Source organism: Gymnogyps californianus, unplaced genomic scaffold (assembly GCF_018139145.2).
Source record: "Gymnogyps californianus isolate 813 unplaced genomic scaffold, ASM1813914v2 HiC_scaffold_40, whole genome shotgun sequence".
In the NCBI taxonomy this organism is placed as follows: Eukaryota; Metazoa; Chordata; class Aves; order Accipitriformes; family Cathartidae; genus Gymnogyps; species Gymnogyps californianus.
This window is the reverse complement of record NW_026114290.1, coordinates 601,056-617,794: the sequence shown is the minus strand read 5'-3', so window position 1 is coordinate 617,794 and position 16,739 is coordinate 601,056. Positions and strand designations below refer to the sequence as shown.

Genomic DNA, 16,739 nt, shown 5'->3' with positions numbered 1-16,739 from the left:
GGATCTGGGGGTCGGGGTGCTGCAGGGACCCCCCAGGGTGGGATGAGGGATTTGGGGTGCTGCAGGGACCCCCCCAGGGTGGGGTGGAGGGTCTGGGTGCTTCAGGGACCCCCCAGGGTGCGGGATCTGGGAGTCTGGGTGCTGCAGGGACCCCCCAGGGTGGGGGATCCAGGGGTCTGGGTGCTGCAGGGACCCCCCATAGTGGGGGATCTGGGGGTCGGGGGCTGCAGGGATCCTCCCCAGGGTGGGGGATCTGGGGGTGTGCAGGGACCCCCCCCCAGGATGGAATGAGCGACCCAGGCACCCAAGGGTGCACAGACACACCCCAGGGTGGGGTGGGGGACCCAGACTGCTGCTCAGACACGCCCCCCCCCCCCCAGCCCAGGATAGGGGACCCAGGCATCGGGGAGCTGCCCAGCCCCCCCGAGCCAGTCTGGGGGTCCCCTGGGTGGTGGTGGGGGTCCCCTGGGTGTGTGTGGGGGTCCCCTGGGTTGGGGGTCCCCTGGGTGGGGGGGGCCCAACCCGCGTCCCACCACAAGACCACCCCACTGGGCTGGAGGAGGCCGTACCCCCACCGTGGGGTGGCCGAGCCTGGGTGCCCCCCCCCCCCGCCAGGCCCACGGGTGGGATCCAGTGCCCCCCCCCGCCGTGGGTGCCTGTGGGGCTGGGCCGTCCCCTTTAAGGCCCCGCGCGCCCATGGGCGCAGCCGCTCACCTGGCGCAGGTGACGGTGACGCGGTGGCTGCCGGGCCCCGCCATGGCCGCCTCCGCCCTCTTCATCCTGGACCTCAAGGGGAAGGTGAGACCCCCCCCACCCCCCCCCCCACAGCCACCCCAAAACCCCCCCGGGGGGGGGGGAACCCAGGCATGCGGGGGGGGGGGACACCCTGCTGTCGTCCCATCCCCCTGTCCCCCCCAGCCTTGAAGGTCAGCCAAGGTCAATGGCAGAGCCTGGCGGTGACCCCCATGACCCCGGGGATGGGGTGAGCGGTTTGGGGGGGGGGGGTGTCCCCCCACCTCTGACACCCCCCCCCCCCCCCCTCGCCGCCCCGCAGCCGCTGATCAGCCGCAACTACAAGGGGGACGTGGGGCTGGGGGAGATCGAGCACTTCATGGGGCTGCTGCTGCAGCGGGAGGAGGAGGGGGCCCTCACCCCCCTCCTGACCCACGGCAAGGTCCACTTCCTCTGGATCAAACACGCCAACCTCTACCGTATCCTTCCGGAACGCCCTCCCCCACGGACATATCCCCCCCCCCACAACCCCCAGGGTCAGGGGGGGACACCCCCCCCCCCCCCCCCCCCCCACCGCTGCTCCCCCTTTCCTTAACCCCCCCTCCCCACCAGTGGTGGCCACCACCAAGAAGAACGGCAACGCTTCCTTGGTCTACTCCTTCCTCTACAAGGTGGTGGAGGTGAGGTTGGGGGGGTCTGGGGGGGGGGAGAGGGTCCCCCCGTTTGAGGGAGCTCCTCTCCCAGGGGGGTGGGGGGGGTGACAGAGGCGCTCGGTGCCCCCCCCCCCCCCCCCAGGTCTTCTGCGAGTACTTCAAGGAGCTGGAGGAGGAGAGCATCCGCGACAACTTCGTCATCGTCTACGAGCTCCTGGACGAGCTGATGGACTTCGGCTTCCCGCAGACCACAGACAGCAAGATCCTGCAGGAGTGAGTGGGGCCAGGGGGGGGCTTCGGGACCCCCCCACACCCCCCCTCACCCCCCTCTGCACCCCCACTCCCCCCCCCACCGCAGGTACATCACGCAGGAGGGCAACAAGCTGGAGACGGGCAAGTCCCGCGTCCCCACCACGGTCACCAACGCCGTGTCCTGGCGCTCCGAGGGCATCAGGTACAAGAAGAACGAGGTCTTCATTGACGTCATCGAGTCAGTGAACCTGCTGGTGAGATTGGGGGGGGGGGGGGGGGGCTGCAAACTGGGGGGGGGGGGCTGTTGGGGTCCTGCTGCCGCCGGGTCGGTGGTGGGGTGGGGGAACGGTGATGGTGATGGGAATGGTGATGGCGGTGGGACCGGTGATGGGATTGGGGATGCTGGTGGGACTGGGGATGGGACCGGTGGTGGGGCTGGTGATGAGGATGGCGACGGAGACGATCATGGTGATGGGGATGAGGGTTGGGATGGTGGTGGGGCTGGTGATGAGGATGGTGATGGAGACGATCATGGTGATGGGGATGAGGGTTGGGATGGTGGTGGGGCTGGTGATGAGGATGGCGACGGAGACGATCATGGTGATGGGGATGAGGATCGGGATGGTGGTGGGGCTGGTGGTGGGGATGGGGATAAGGATGGTGACATTGATGGGGATGAGGACAGTGATGGTGATGGGGCTGGGGCTGGTGATGAGGACGGTGATGGTGCCGGTGATGAAGCTGGCGCCGGTGCCCGCAGGTGAGCGCCAACGGCAGCGTGCTGCTGAGCGAGGTGGTGGGCACCATCAAGCTGAAGGTCTTCCTCTCGGGGATGCCCGAGCTGCGCCTGGGCTTGAACGACCGCGTCCTCTTCGAGCTGACCGGACGTGAGTGCCGCCGGGTGGGCTCGGGGACAGCCCCGGGCCGGGGGGGGGGGGTGTGTGACACATCCCCATCCCCTCGCCCCCCTCCCCGACGCCGTCCCTCCCTCCCCAGGGGGCAAGAACAAGTCGGTGGAACTGGAGGACGTGAAGTTCCACCAGTGCGTCCGGCTCTCCCGCTTCGACAACGACCGCACCATCTCCTTCATCCCCCCCGACGGAGACTTCGAGCTCATGTCCTACCGCCTCAACACCCAGGTGGGGGCCGAGCCCACCCGGGGAGGGGACGCACACGGGGGACACGGGGGTGACCCCTTTCCCCCCCACCCAGGTGAAGCCGCTCATCTGGATCGAGTCGATCATCGAGAAGTTCTCCCACAGCCGGGTGGAGATCATGGTCAAGGTGAGACGCCGGGGAGCTCACCGCCGCCATGGTGGGACCCCCGGCCGCCCCTGATACCCCCCCCATCTCCGCACCCCGCTTGTATGTGTGTGTCCCCCCCACCCTCCCCAAGGCCAAGGGCCAGTTCAAGAAGCAGTCGGTGGCCAACGGGGTGGAGATCGCGGTGCCGGTGCCCAGCGACGCCGATTCCCCCAAGTTCAAGACCAGCGTGGGCTCCGCCAGGTACCTCCCGGAGAGGAACCTCGTCATCTGGACCATCAAGTCCTTCCCGGTGAGGTTGCCCACCCCGCATCTCGCGACGCCGGGGTCCGTGTGTCGTGTTGTGTGTCCCCCCCCCACCCCTTCTCCCCCTACCCGGGGTGCCGCGGCGGGTGGCCCGGTGCCGTCCCCAGCCGTGCCGGTGCCGCGCAGGGGGGGAAGGAGCACCTGATGCGCGCCCATTTCGGGCTGCCCAGCGTGGAGAAGGAGGAGGAGGAGGGAGGCCGCCCATCTCCGTCCGCTTCGAGATCCCTTACTTCACCGTCTCGGGCATCCAGGTGCCAGCCGGGGAGGGGGACGTGGCGGGTGGGGTCCCCAGGGAGGGGGTCCCATGTGTTTTGGGGACAGGATGGAGGGGACAGGACATGCCGGGGACAAGGCCCGGGGGGTCCCCAGGGTGGTGGCCTCATGCGTTTCAGGGTGGGGTGGTGGGGACGTGGCTCGTGGGGGTCCCGGGGAGGTGGCCACTTGTGTTTTGGGGACATGGCTTGTGGGGGGTCCCAGGGAGGTGGCCCCATCCTTTTTGGGGACGTGGCTCGTGGGGGTCCCGGGGACGGGGTCCCATCCTTTCTGGGGACGTGGCCCGTGGGGGTCCCAGGGAGGTGGCCCCATCCTTTCTGGGGACGTGGCTTGTGGGGGTCCCGGGGAGGCGGCCCCATCCTTTCTGGGGATGTGGCTCGTGGGGGTCCCGGGGAGGTGGCCCCATCCTTTCTGGGGACGTGACCTGCGGTGTCCCCCCATCGGGGTGGCTCAGCAGGTTTTGGGGACAGGGTGGGGGGGATGCAGCCCCTGGCATCCCCATGGGGTGGCCGCGGGGGGGGGGGGGGGGGGGGGGGCAGCATCTCCTCTGCACTCAGGGGACTGGGGAAGGGGGTCAAGGTGCTTGAGGGGGTGTCAGGGTGCCCGGGGGGACCCGGGGGGGGAGTTGGGGTGCCCGGGGGGTCCATCCCCGCCCGGCCCCCCCCCAGGTGCGGTACATGAAGATCATCGAGAAGAGCGGGTACCAGGCGCTGCCCTGGGTGCGATACATCACCCAGAGTGGGGGTGAGTCCGGGACCCCCCCCCGGGGACCCCCGGCCGGGGGACACCGCCCCCCCCACTCACCCCCCGCTCTCCCTTTTGCAGACTACCAGCTCCGCACCAGCTAGGGGGGCTCCCCGGACCCCCATGGACCCACCCGGAGCCCCCCCTCGCCCCGGGGTCCCCCCCTGCGCCCACCCTCTTTCTCTGTTCCTATAAAGATGGAGCTGAGACCACCGGCCCCGTGGATCTGTTGGGGGGGGGCAAGGGGGGCTGGGGGGGGTCGGGGGGGTGAGGAGGAGGAGGCTGGGAGGGGGGGGTTGGGGTGCAGCGGGATCGGGTGGGCCCCACCCGCGGCGCCCGACTCGTTTCCCTTTTTAAGAGCGGGAGAGGATGGGGCGGGGCTGTTCGGTTCGGGGGGGGCGGCCGTCGCACCCCTCTCACGTGACGGCGGCGGCGGAAGCGGCGGTCACGTGAGCGGCGATGCCGGAGCCGGCGCTGCGGGTGAACGCGGCCTTCGCGGAGCGATACGGGCGGTACCGGCGGCGCGAGGAGCTGCAGCGGCGTGAGCGGGGCGGGGCCGGGGACGGAGGGGCGGGGCACGGGGCGGGGCCGGGGCCCGGGACGTAACGGGGACCGGGGTGTGGGGGGGGAACCGGGGACCGGCGGGGGGGGCGGAAACGGGGACCGGGAGGTAACGGGGACCGGGCTGGGGGGGGGGATCGGGGTAACAGAGCCCGGGACCATGGGGTGGGGGGGGGCACCGCGTGACCGGGGACGCCGGGGAGGGGGGGCAACCGGGAGGACAGGGGACACCGGGACTGGGGGGGGGGGGGGGGGTGTCCCCCGTTCCGTCTCCCCCCCCCCCCCGCGGTGCCGGTGGCTGAGGGGGTCCCCGCAGTGCAGGACCGTTATGGGGACACCGGGGACGGCTCCAGCTCCGAGTCCGACTCCAGCGGGGACGATGTGGTGAGTGGGGGGGGGGGTTCCCCCCCCGGACCCTTGGGTGCCCCCCGTGGACCCCCGGGTGCCGTCCCCGAACCCCGTGTGCCCCCCCAGACCCCTGGGTGCCCCCCTCGAACCCCTGGGTGCCCCCTGTGGACCCTTGGGTGCCCCCCCCGAGCCCCTGGGTGCCCCCGCCCCCCCCCGAAGCCCTGGGTGCCCCCCCCGACCCCTGGGTGCCCCCCCCCGGACCCCTGGGTGCCCCCTGTGGACCCTTGGGTGCCCCCCCCGAGCCCCTGGGTGTCCCCACCCCCCCCCCGAAGCCCTGGGTGCCCCCCCCGAAGCCCTGGGTGCCCCCCCCGAACCCCTGGGTGCCCCCCAGGCCGTCGACCCCCGCCTGGAGCGGGATTTCTACCGCACCCTGGCGCTGCTGAAGACCCGCGACCCCCGCATCTACCGGCAGGACGCCACCTTCTACAGCCAGCGAGGTACCGGGGCGCTGGGGGGTCCCCACACCCCTTGGGGGGGGGGGGGGGCGGTGTCCCCCCAAATTCGAGGGGGGATCCCCCCAAACCCCGTCCCCTCCATCCCCAGACTCCTCGTCGGGGAGCGATGCCGAGGAGGAGGAGGAGGAGGATGAAGAGCGCCCGGCGAAGCCGATGTACCTGAAGGACTATGAGAGGAAGGTGGTGCTGGAGAAGGAGGGGTGAGGAGGGGGCTGCGGCTGGGGGGGGGGTGGGGGGGGGTCTTTTTGGGGGGGGGGGGGGGTCCTGGGCTGAGCCCCCCCCCCGGGGGGCTCTGACCCTCCCGCCTTCCCCGCAGCAAATACGTGGACGAGGAAGATGAGGAGGACGAGGAGGCGGCGGCCGAGCGGAGGAAGGTGGAGTTGGGGGGGGGGGGAGGGGGAGGGCTGTGTGTGACCCCCCCCCCAAATCACGCTGACCCCCCCCCCCAATTTCTCCCCGCAGAGAGCGGCCTCCAGGAGCTACGCCGAGGAGCAGCGGGAGCTGAAGGAGAGGTGGGGGGGGGGGTGCGGCATTTGGGGGGCCTGCCACGCTTTGGGGGGGGTCCTCGGCACCGGGGGGTAACTGTGTGCCCCCCCCACCTGGCAGCTTCCGAGCCTTCGTGGCCGACAGCGAGGAGGAGGAGGAGGAGGAAGGGGGGGGCTCTGCCCTGCTCCGGCGGCGCAGCCAGACGGCAGAGGAGAAGGTGAGGCTGGGGGGGTTTGGGGGGGTCTGGGGGGGTCACGGGGGGTGGGGGGGGCCCACGAGGCTGACGCTGTGTGTGTGCGCGTGTGTGTGCCCCCCCAGGAGCGCGAGGAGGAGGATTACATCCGCTGGCTGAAGGGGCAGGGGGGGGCCCCCCCGGAGCCGCTGCAGGACCTGGTGAGGGGGCTGAGGCCGGGCACAGCTCGTGGCAGCGATGGCCCCGGGACGCAGACGGCTGCATCCCCCCCGTGTCCCCGAGCCCCTCTGTGTCCCCGCGTCCCCCCGTCCCCCCCATCCCTGCATCCCCCCCCGTGTCCCCAAGCCCCCCCGTGTCCCCCTCCATGTCCCCAAGCCCCCCCCCGTCCCGCAGGTGCCCCTCCAGCAGTACTGGACCGACCCGGCGCTGGATCCCGGCGAGCGCTTCCTGCGGGATTACATCCTGAACCAGGGCTACCGCGAGGAGGAGGAGGAGGAGGATGATGAGGAGGATGCCGAAGGGTAAGCGGGACCCCCCCCCAGCCCCACAAAAACCCACCGCACCCCCTTCATCCCCCCCCAACTCCGTGTCCCCCCCTGTCCAGGGCGTCCCCCCCCCGGCTGGCCGACTCCTCGGACGAGGGCGAGCTCTTCCTGGCCAAGCAGGAGGATTTCGAACGTCGCTACAATTTCCGCTTCGAGGAGCCCGACGCCGAGCAGGTGGGGGGCAAAATTGGGGGGTAGGGGGGCAAAATTAGGGGGTGGGGGGGGGCAAAATTGGGGGGGCCGTGACCCTAAAACTCCCCCCCCATCGCCAGGTGAAGACGTACCCCCGGAGCATCCCCACCTCGGTGCGGCGACGGGACGAGCGGCGGAAGGAGAAGCGGGAGCAGATTCGGGAGAGGAAGAGGAAGGTGAGGGGGGGGAAAGGAGGCACCGCCGCGTCCGTCTGTCCGTTGTTCCCCCCCCCGGCACCGCGTCTGTCTGTCTGTCCGTCCGTAGGAGAAGGCACGGAAGCGGGAGGAGCTGAAGCAGCTGAAGAACCTGAAGCGGGAGGAGATGGCTGCCCGGCTGGCCCGGCTGCGGGAGGCCACCGGCAACGCCGCCGTCGGCTTCACCGAAACCTTCCTGGAGGAAGACTTTGACCCGGCCCGGCACGACCGGCTGATGGCGGTGGGTGTCCGTGTCCCCCCCTCCCTGCCGCATCCCCCCCTGTCCCCGCTGACCCCCCCTCTCCCCCCCCCAGGAATGTTTCGGGGACGATTATTACGGCCGGGAGGAGGAGGAGAAGCCGCAGTTTGAGGAAGAGGAGGGGCTGGATGGTGAGTTGGGGGGCGGGGGGGGCTCGGGGGGGGCCCTGTCACCCCGACATCACTGTGTGTGTGTCCCCCCCCCAGATGACTGGAACTGGGACGCCTGGACGGGCCGGGAGGAGGGGGGGACGAGCGGGAGCCCCACTGCGAGGACCCCGATTTTGTGGTACGTACCTTCCCCCCTCCTGCCCCGGGCTGAGGCCGGGAGGAACTCATCACCGGGATGAGCGGCGCAGGCAGGGCGCAGGCAGGGCGCAGGCAGTTCCCCCCCCATCCGCAGATGGACGCCGACTACGACCCGGCGGCCCCCCCCGCCCCGAAACGGCGGCAGCCCCCGACACCGGGGAAGAAGCGGCACAAGACGCGGTTCAAGGAGGCGGTGGAGCGGGAAAAACCGGCGTTCGACCCTGGTGAGTGCCACGGGGCGGCGGCTGGGACCCCCCTCGAGTCCTGGGACCCCCCCCCAACTCCCTGAGACCCCCCTCCCAACTCCTGTCCCCCCCCCCGCCGCAGCCACCGGCACCTTCGAGCAGTACCTGGAGGAGTTTTACCGCCTGGACTACGAGGACCTGGTGGGCGACCTGCCCTGTCGCTTCAAGTACCGCAACGTCCTCCCCTGCGACTTCGGCCTCACCACCGACGAGGTAGAGTCCGCCCGGGACCCCCCCCCGGGGTGTCTGTGCCCCCCAACTCTGCCCCATGTCCCTGTGTCCCCCCCCAAGATCCTGGCAGCCGATGACAAGGAGCTGAACCGCTGGTGTTCCCTGCGCAAGACCTGCATGTACCGGTGAGCGGGGGGGGGTGAAAGTGGGGTGTGGGGGGGGTCCTGCGTCCCCCCCCCCCGTTTTGGGGGGCTCACCGCCCCCCTCACCGCAGGTCGGAGCAGGAGGAGCGGCAGGACCAGGCCAACTACAGCCGGCGGGCGCAGAACGCCTGGAAGAAGCAGCAGATCTTCAAATCCCTCGCGGCCGCGTACGTGGGGGGGGGTTTGGGGGGGCTTGGGGGGGGGGGCATGCAGCCCCCCCTCACCCCCATCCCACCCCCCAGGCCCGAGGAGCCCCAGCCAGCGCCGGCGGCCAAGCCCAAGCTGGGGAAGAAACGCCGGGACAAGCGGAAGCGGCCGGAGGAGCCGGGAGCCTCGGGGCCCCCCCCGACCGCAGCCCCCCCACACCCCGGGGGGCCCGGCGCCGGGGGTCCGCACCCCTGGGGCCGGCGGTGCGGCTGGGGGGCCGGGATTTCACCGGGAAACGGTTGGAAGCCTTCGGCCTCAATCCCCGGCGGCTCCGGTACCGGCAGCTCCTTCGGCAGCGGCGCAAGAAGGTGGAGGGGAGGAGCCGGGGGGGGGCAAAGCCCCCCCGGGCCTGATCCGGCGCTGAGGGGGGGACACACGCACGCACGGTGACCAAGAAACACCGTAACCCACCGCGCCGGCTGCGCTCCGGTTCAAGTTCATCTTTAATCTGGTGGGGAGACGGACAGACGGACGAGGGGGGGTCCTGAGCGGAGCAATAAATAACGCCCCCCCTCGCCGCGAGCAGCGTGTGACGGCCAAAAAACACCACGACGGGGGGGGGGGGGGGAGGGGGGTTCCCCGTGCCGGGATTCGGCAAACACCGGCCCTGAGCTCCGGTCCCGGCGCGGCGCAGTAGTGAACCAAAACAGCCCTAACCCTGAGGGGGGGGGGGGTGTATCCCCACGGCCCCCCAAACCGCGGCACCACCGCCCCGGTGCAGGGGGGGGGGCCCGATCCAGTGTATGGGGGGGTCAGAGGAAGACGAACTCGTCGGCGCCGGGTTTTTTGGGGCGCTTGCCGGCGCGGGGGGGCGGCGGCGGCGGGGGGGGCCGGGAGCCGAGCGGCTCCAGGCCGTGGTCCTGTGCCTGACCCTCCGCCACCGTGAAGATGGGGTAGCGCTCCGGCGCCGAGGGGGGGGTCAGGACCTGGGAAGAAAAGAGGGGAGGAGGGGGGGTTACGGGGTCAGAAAGAGGAGGGGGGGGCACCCCAAAAGCTTCCCCCCCCCCCCCCCCCCCCCCAGGCACCGGGGACTCACGCGGGTGAGGTCGGAGCAGAGCTCCTCCAGATCCGGCCCGCCGGCGGCGTAGAAGCCGATGGTGCAACTGGGATCCATCTTCCCGAAGGCCATTTTCCGCGGGGAGCCGCAGTGGAAGGACTTGAGGGGGGGGCACAGACACATTGGGGGGGTTTACACCCCGCTGCGATATCCCCCCCCCCCATTTTATCGGGGTCCCCCCCCCCCTCCCCTGCACCCACCTGCAAGGGGAAGTTCTCCCGGGAGGTGTCCACGAAGGGCTGGCAGTAGTGGGGGTCCAGGTAGAGCAAGAAATCATCTGGGGGGGCGGGCAAAAATAGGTCGGTGGTGTGTCCGTGTCCCCCCCCTCCCTCGTCCCCAAACCGCGCGGCACTGCCGGCGCCGGCACCGCTACCTTGGAAGCCGACAAAGTAAAGGGAGTGCCGGGGTTTGCCGCCGATGATGCCCACGCAGGATTTCAACTTCAGCAGCTCCTGGAGAGGGGACGGGGACGGGGGGGGGGTCAGCGGCACCGGGAGGCACTCGGCAGCACCGGGAGCTGGCTCCCGGCACAACCGGGAAGGAGAACCGGCGCCGGTGATGCCGCGGCAGAGCCCCCCCGCACCCCGTGGGTCCCCACCTTGACGCAATCCACGTAGACGGGGTTCAAGCTCTCGCCCCCCAACCGCACCGGCACCAGGACGACGACGGCTCGGCGCTGCCCGGGCTCCGGCGCGGTTCGTTCGGCGTCACCCTGCACCAGGCTGGCGACGTCCCCTTTGTAAACTACCAGAAAAGGGGGGGGGGGGGGGAAAGGAACACAGACTGCTCATCCCGGTGCCTGGATCACTCCCCCCACCCCAAAACTGGGGAGGGGGAAGCCCCCCCCGCGCCGCCCCCGGCGCCTACCGGTGCAATCCTGGGAGATGTAGACCGAAAGGCCGCTGGTCTCCGGGCAGGTTTCCACCGCCCTCCTGCCGCGGGAGGGGGGAGAGGGCGAGTCCTGGGGGGGTCCCGGCCCCCCCCCCCCCCCAAAATAAGATGGGGAGCCCCCCCCCGACACCCCCTCCCCGCTCACCGAAGGATGTGGGCGACGATGGAAGGGCCATACCAATCCCCGGCTTTTTTCCCGGCGTTCCGACCCAGCTCCACCAAACGATGGATGCCGAAAGGCGCCCGGGGGTGGTCGGCGAACCAGGCCACGATGGTGCGGTGCCGCTGCTCCGTCTCCCGGGGGTCCCGTGTCCGTCCTGGGGGGTCCCGTGTCCGTCCCGGGGGTCCCTCGGCCGCCGGGACCCGGTCACCGGCTCCGGTTCCAGCTCCAGCAGCGCCTCAGGCCACGTCCAGTCTAGAGCCGAGCACGGGGTGGGGAGCGGGGTGTTGGGGGGGGGGGGATAGACCCCCCCCAGGGGTTTTGGGGGTCCATTCCCCCCCCCTTACCCCTGCCCAGGAGGTGCAGGATGAGGCCCTGGGCCAGCAGCATCTGGGCGCTGCGCAGCATGCAGCCCCAGCCGCAGTCGGTGGTCCAGGGGGTCCCCTCCAGCGCCGGGAATTCCCGCCGGTACGTCAGCCACAGCCGGGAGGAGAAATCCCGCTGGAAGCGCTCCAGCTCCTCTGCTAGGGAATTGGGGGGGGGGGGGGGTTGTAGTAGGAGACCCCCCCCCCCCCCCGGCACCCCCGAGCCCTGAGGTGTCCCCCCCCCACCCCGGGGGTCCCGGCACTCACCGGCGGCTGCCGGGCAGTAGGCGCGCCCCAGGAGGTGGAGGGGGGAGAGTTTGCTGAAGTGGGTCTTCGTTCGCACCGTCCAGCCTGGGGGGGGGGGGGGGGGTGTCAGCGGGGACCCCCGGTACCACCGGGACCCCCGCGACCGCGCTCCCGTCCCCCCCATCCCCGTCCCCCCCGTCCCCCTCGCTTCCCACCCCGTGCTGCCCCCCGCTCCCCCTCCTCCTCCTCCTCCTCCTCCTCCCCGTGCCGCCCCGGTCCCGGGGTCCCGGTCCGCCCCCCCCCCCGCCGCACCGTATCGGACGCTGTTCCAGGCCGAAAGGAAGCGGCCCCGCACCCGCGCCCCCTCCTCAGCCCCGGGGGGGGCTCCCGGGGCTCCCGGAACTCCACCGCCGCCGCCGCCGCCGCGGCCCCCCCCCCTCCGCCGCGGCCCCGCGCTCATGGCGGCGGCGGCGGCGCGCGGGGCGGGGCGGGGCCCCGGCAGGGGCGGGGCCGCTCCCGGGCGGTACCGGTACCGCCACCCGCCGCCGCCGCCGCCATCTTTGTTACGGGCCAGACGCCGGAAGCGGCGACGCCGCCGGGCGGAAGTGGCGTCCGGCGGGGAAGGGGGGGCGGGGCGAAGAAAGTGAGAGGGAGGGAGGGGTCGCCATGGTGACGGGGCACGTGCGTCACCGCGGCCTGGGGGGGGGGGGGCACCCCATGGGGTGACACGGGGGGACACGGGGACCCCCCCCAGGGGTCATGGGGGGACACGGGGACCCCCAGGGTCACGGCGGGGGTCACGGGGGCATTTCGGGGGCACATGGGGGGGGGGGGGGACAGGGGTCCCTGTCCCCCCCCCCCCATGTGCCCCTGAAATGCCCCCGTGACCCCCGCCGTGACCCTGGGGGGACTTGGGGACCGGGCACCCCCATGGGGGGGCCCCGGGAATGGGGACCCCCCCCAAGCGGCACCGCTCACCCCTGCACAGAGGCAGTGCTGGCCCCACAGAGGGGGGGCCCAGCCCCATGGAGAGGGGTGCCAGCCCCACAGAGAAGTGCCTGCCCCATAGAGGGGGGTCCCAGCCCCACGGAGAGGGGTGCCAGCCCCATGGAGAGGGGTGCCAGCCCCACAGACGGCAGTGCTGGCCCCACAGAGGGGTGCCTGCCCCATAGAGGGGGGTCCCAGCCCCATGGAGAGGGGTGCCAGCCCCACAGATTGAGGTACCCAGCCCCACAGGTCGATGTGGGGCCGGTGCTGGTGCAGGCACCGTGGGACAGAGGAGCCTCAGGCTCTGGCACCCCCCCAACCGCAGGGACCCCCACCCCACGGCAGCCGTGGGGCTGGCCCCACGCCGGTGTGGGGCTGGGTGCCGGGATGGGTGCGCCGGTGCCGCGGGCGCCTTTGGCAGCGCCGAGCCCAGCACCTGCCCCGGCCCGCGGGGGTTCCCAGCACCCACACCGGGAGGGAGGGGGGGCCCCTGCCCCGTCCCCCCCACCCCATGGGACCCAGGTGTCCGGGCCCCACAACCCCCCCACCCTATGGGACCCGGGCCCCACAGCCCGTGGGGGATTGGGGTTCCCCGTGTGGGGCAGGGGTGCGGGTTGGGGCCTGCCCGGACGGACGGACGGACGGACGGACAGACACCGGTGGCGGCGCGAGGCCCAACCGGTTCGGCAGTGGGGCTGCCCCACGTGGCATGGCGGCCGGTGCTGGGGGGGGGGCTCCAGAGGGGCTGGGGCACATCTGGGGGGATTTGGGCACATCTGGGGGGGTGTGGGGCACATCTGGGGGGGGCTGGGGCAAATCTGGGGGGATTTGGGTGTGTCTGGGGGGGCTTGGGCACGTTTGGGGGGGCTTAGGCACATCTGGGGGGCTTGGGTACATCTGGGGGGTGTGGGGCACATCTGGGGGGGCTTGAGCACATCTGGGGGGGTGTGGGGCACATCTGGGGGGGGCTTGAGCACATCTGGGGGGGATTAAGGCACATCTGGGGGGCTGGGGCACATCTGGGGGGATTTGGGCATGTCTGGGGGGGGCTTGGGCACGTTTAGGGGGGGCTTAGGCACATCTGGGGGGTGTGGGGCACATCTGGGGGGGTGTGGGGCACATCTGGGGGGGCTCAGGCTCATCCGGAGGGGGTTGTGCATCTCTTGGGGGGCTCGGGCACATCTGGGGGGGTGTGCACATCTGGCGGGGCTCGGGCACATCTGGGGGGCTCCTGCACGGCTCGGGCAGGGGATGGGGGGGGGCACTGGGGGGCTCCGGGGGGGGTTGGGGGGGCTCAGCCCCGGCTGGGGCAGGGGATCCCCTGGGGGGTGGGGGGGGAGTTGGGGGTCGTAGGGGCCGGTGCCCCCGGGGGGTCCCGCAGTGGGGGGGGGGGGGGGGGGGGGGGGAGGAGCGGCCCCGCCCCCCCCCCGCCCCGCCCGGCCCCGCCCGGCCCGCCGCGCCCCACCGGAGCCAGCGCGGAGCGGCGGAGCGGAGCCGGGTCCCGCGGTGAGTGCGGGGGGGGGGACCCCCCCAACCCCCCCAACCCCCCACCCCACGCGGGGAACGGACGCGGAGGGGGGGGGGGGGCGATACCGGAGGGGGCCAGTGGGGAAACTGAGGCACGGAGGCGGAGCGGGGGGCCGGAGCTGTGGGGCTGGGGGGGGCCGGGGGGGCCATTCCCACCCCACCCCCCCTCCGGAATGGGCCCCCCAGCCCTCTCAGCCCCCCCAGCCCTCTCAGCCCCCCCAGGCATTGGGGCGGCGGCACCGGGAGCCCCACGGCTGCCCCACGGCGGGGAATGGAGCTGCATCCCGGCCCCACGGCTGCTCGGACCCCCATTATCCTGCCCCACGGCTGCTTGGATCCCCCATTATCCTGCCCCACAGCTCCCCAGACCCCCGTCATCCCGGCCCTATGGCTGCCCCCACATCATCCCAGCCCCACGGCTGCCCCGACCCCCCATTGTCCCAGCCCCACAGCCGCCTGGACCCCCATTATCCTGCCCTATGGCTGCCCTGACCCCCATTATCCCGCACCACAGCTCCCCTGACCCCCATTATCCTGCCCCATGGCTGCGCTGACCCCCATCATCCTGCCCCACAGCTCCCCCGACCCCCATTATCCTGCCCCATGGCTGTGCTGACCCCCATTATCCTGCCCCACAGCTACATGGACCCCCACCACCCTGGTTCTATGGCTGCCCCCACATCATCCTGCCCCATGGCTGCGCTGACCCCCATCATCCTGCCCCACAGCTCCCCTGACCCCCCCATCATCCGAGCCCCACAGCTCCCCTGACCCCCACTCCCCTGCCCCACACCTCCTGCCCCCCACCCCCCCCGCCCCGTCTCCTCCCGTGGGGCGCAGGGTGGGACCCGCCAGCGCCGTGGGGCCCGGCCGCACCCATCCCGCCCCGAATATTTGGGCAGGTTCCCCCATGGCGGGACCCCGCGGCCGCCCCCGACGCGCCGCCGCTCGCCCGGGCCCGTCCCGGTGGGTGGGTGGGTGGGAAGGGCGCGACGGCGGCGGGTGCCCGCGAGCGGCTGGGGGGGCCACGCGTGGGGTGGGGGGCCGTGGGGCAGCACCCACTGGTGGTGGTGGTGGTGGGGGGTCCCGTGGGGCAGCACCCACGCGAGCGTGCGGAGCCCTTCGGGGCGCGCGCCTGCGAGCACACGCGTGTGCAAAGGCGCTTCGCGGCGCATGCTCGCAAGCGCACGCCTGCGAGCGTGCACACGCACCCCGGCCCCTTCGCGGTGCACGCTTGCCTGCACGCACACGCGTGCGCAGCCCCTTCGGGTTGCACGCCTACTCACGTGAGGCCGTCCGGGATGCACACCTGCAAGCGTGCGGGCGTGCGCAGCCCCTTCGGGGCGCACGCTTGCAAGCTCCCATCCACGTGGGAACGTTTGGGGTCCGTGCCTGCAAGCGTGCACGTGTGCACGGACCCTTTGAGGGGCACGCTCGCGAGCGTGCGCTCGCGCACAGACCCTCACGGGTGCAAACCATTCCGTGTGCGCGCCTGCGAGCGTGCACAGACACACACATGTGCACAGAGCTGTTAGGGTGCACGCTTGCAAGCGTGCAAACCCTTTAGGGTGAGCGCCTGCGAGTGTGCACACGTACGCAGACCTTTCAGGGTGCACGCTCGCAAGTGTGCAAACCCTTTAGGGTGTGCGCCTGCGTACGCAGACCTTTTGGGGTGCACGCTCGCAGGCGTGCAAACCCTTTCGGGTGCGCACCTGCGAGCGTGCACGTGTACGCAGACCTTTTGGGGTGCGCGCTTGCAAGTGTGCAAACCCTTTAGGGTGCGTGCCTGTGACCATGCACGCGTACGCAGACCTTTCAGGGTGTGCGCTTGCAAGCGTGCACGCGTACGCAGACCTTTCCGGGTGTGCGCTCGCAAGCGTGCAAACCCTTTAGGGTGCGTGCCTGCGAGCGTGCACGTGTACACAGACCTTTCAGGGTGCACGCATGCGAGCGTGCACACGTACGCAGACCTTTCCGGGTGCGTGCTCGCAAGTGTGCAAACCCTTTAGGGTGCGCGCCTGCGAGCGTGCATGCGTACGCAGACCTTTCCGGGTGCGTGCTCGCAAGCGTGCAAACCCTTTAGGGTGCGCACCTGTGAGTGTGCACACGTACACAGACCTTTCAGGGTGCACGCATGCAAGCGTGCACGCGTACGCAGACCTTTCAGGGTGCGCGCTCGCAAGCGTGCAAACCCTTTAGGGTGCACACCTGCGAGCGTGCACGCGTACGCAGACCTTTAGGGGTGCACACCTGCAAGCGTGCAAACCCTTTAGGGCGCACGCCTGCGAGCGTGCACGCGTACGCAGACCTTTCGGGGCGCACGCTCGCAAGCTCGCGTCCGCAGGGGCCCTTTCGGCGGCACGCTTGCGATGGCACACGCGCGCGCATGCGCAGGCCGTTCGGGGCGCGCGCCTGCGAGCGTGCCCGCGCGGACGGCTCTTTCGGGGCGCGCGCCCGCTCACCCCCCCCCCCCGTTTCCTTCCCCCCCCCCCCCCCCCCAGCTCCCCGCCATGTAGCAGCCCCCCCCCCCCCCGCCGCCCCCAGCATGGCGCCGGGGCCGTTCCCCGAGGACGCGGTTCTCGCCCTCCACTACAACTACACCGGGAAGCTGCACGCCGGGCGTTACCGGGGGGGCCTTCGCCCCGAGACCCTCCTCTTCCTCCTCGTCTGCGGCTTCATCGTGGTGGAGAACCTGGTGGTGCTGGTGACCATCTGGAGGACCAAGAAGCTCCACTCCCCCATGTTCTACCTGCTGGGCAACCTCACCCTCTCCGACCTGTTGGCCGGCGTCGCCTACACCGCCAACATCGTCCTCTCCGGCGCCAACACCTTACGGTTGACGCCGGCGTTGTGGTT

The 16,739-nt window shown here is 71.8% G+C and overlaps 4 protein-coding genes across 4 annotated transcripts in view; 3 read left to right on the top strand and 1 right to left on the bottom strand.

Moving 5' to 3' along the window:
* Positions 1 to 756: 756 nt before the first annotated feature.
* AP1M2 (adaptor related protein complex 1 subunit mu 2) lies at positions 757 to 4,417 on the top strand. Its single transcript, XM_050914413.1, is given in 13 exon segments — positions 757 to 798; positions 1,055 to 1,211; positions 1,345 to 1,412; positions 1,528 to 1,658; positions 1,744 to 1,891; positions 2,398 to 2,524; positions 2,634 to 2,776; positions 2,850 to 2,921; positions 3,034 to 3,192; positions 3,333 to 3,399; positions 3,402 to 3,457; positions 4,148 to 4,223; positions 4,305 to 4,417. Coding segments are annotated over 13 exon segments (1,269 nt in total). The 3' UTR covers positions 4,328 to 4,417.
* Positions 4,418 to 4,682: 265 nt separating this feature from the next.
* On the top strand, positions 4,683 to 9,014 carry KRI1 (KRI1 homolog). The gene is given in 21 exon segments (XM_050914411.1): positions 4,683 to 4,764; positions 5,101 to 5,168; positions 5,524 to 5,629; positions 5,736 to 5,847; positions 5,964 to 6,021; positions 6,110 to 6,159; positions 6,254 to 6,350; positions 6,452 to 6,526; positions 6,720 to 6,847; positions 6,931 to 7,045; positions 7,144 to 7,239; positions 7,328 to 7,498; positions 7,572 to 7,647; positions 7,723 to 7,764; positions 7,767 to 7,804; positions 7,919 to 8,048; positions 8,152 to 8,282; positions 8,361 to 8,425; positions 8,515 to 8,610; positions 8,686 to 8,831; positions 8,935 to 9,014. Coding segments are annotated over 21 exon segments (1,962 nt in total).
* Positions 9,015 to 9,075: 61 nt separating this feature from the next.
* On the bottom strand, positions 9,076 to 14,578 carry ATG4D (autophagy related 4D cysteine peptidase). The gene is given in 12 exon segments (XM_050914410.1): positions 9,076 to 9,576; positions 9,687 to 9,806; positions 9,908 to 9,984; positions 10,081 to 10,159; positions 10,306 to 10,451; positions 10,575 to 10,639; positions 10,744 to 10,957; positions 10,960 to 11,013; positions 11,106 to 11,279; positions 11,391 to 11,474; positions 11,682 to 11,736; positions 14,564 to 14,578. Coding segments are annotated over 12 exon segments (1,257 nt in total). The 3' UTR covers positions 9,076 to 9,402.
* Positions 14,579 to 16,428: 1,850 nt separating this feature from the next.
* LOC127028709 (dynamin-2-like) overlaps positions 16,429 to 16,739 on the top strand; it is a 21,101-nt gene continuing 20,790 nt past the window's right edge. The window contains exon 1 of the mRNA XM_050914408.1: positions 16,429 to 16,718. Coding sequence (XP_050770365.1) covers positions 16,429 to 16,718 — 290 coding nt within the window. The remainder of the gene's footprint in view (positions 16,719 to 16,739) is intronic.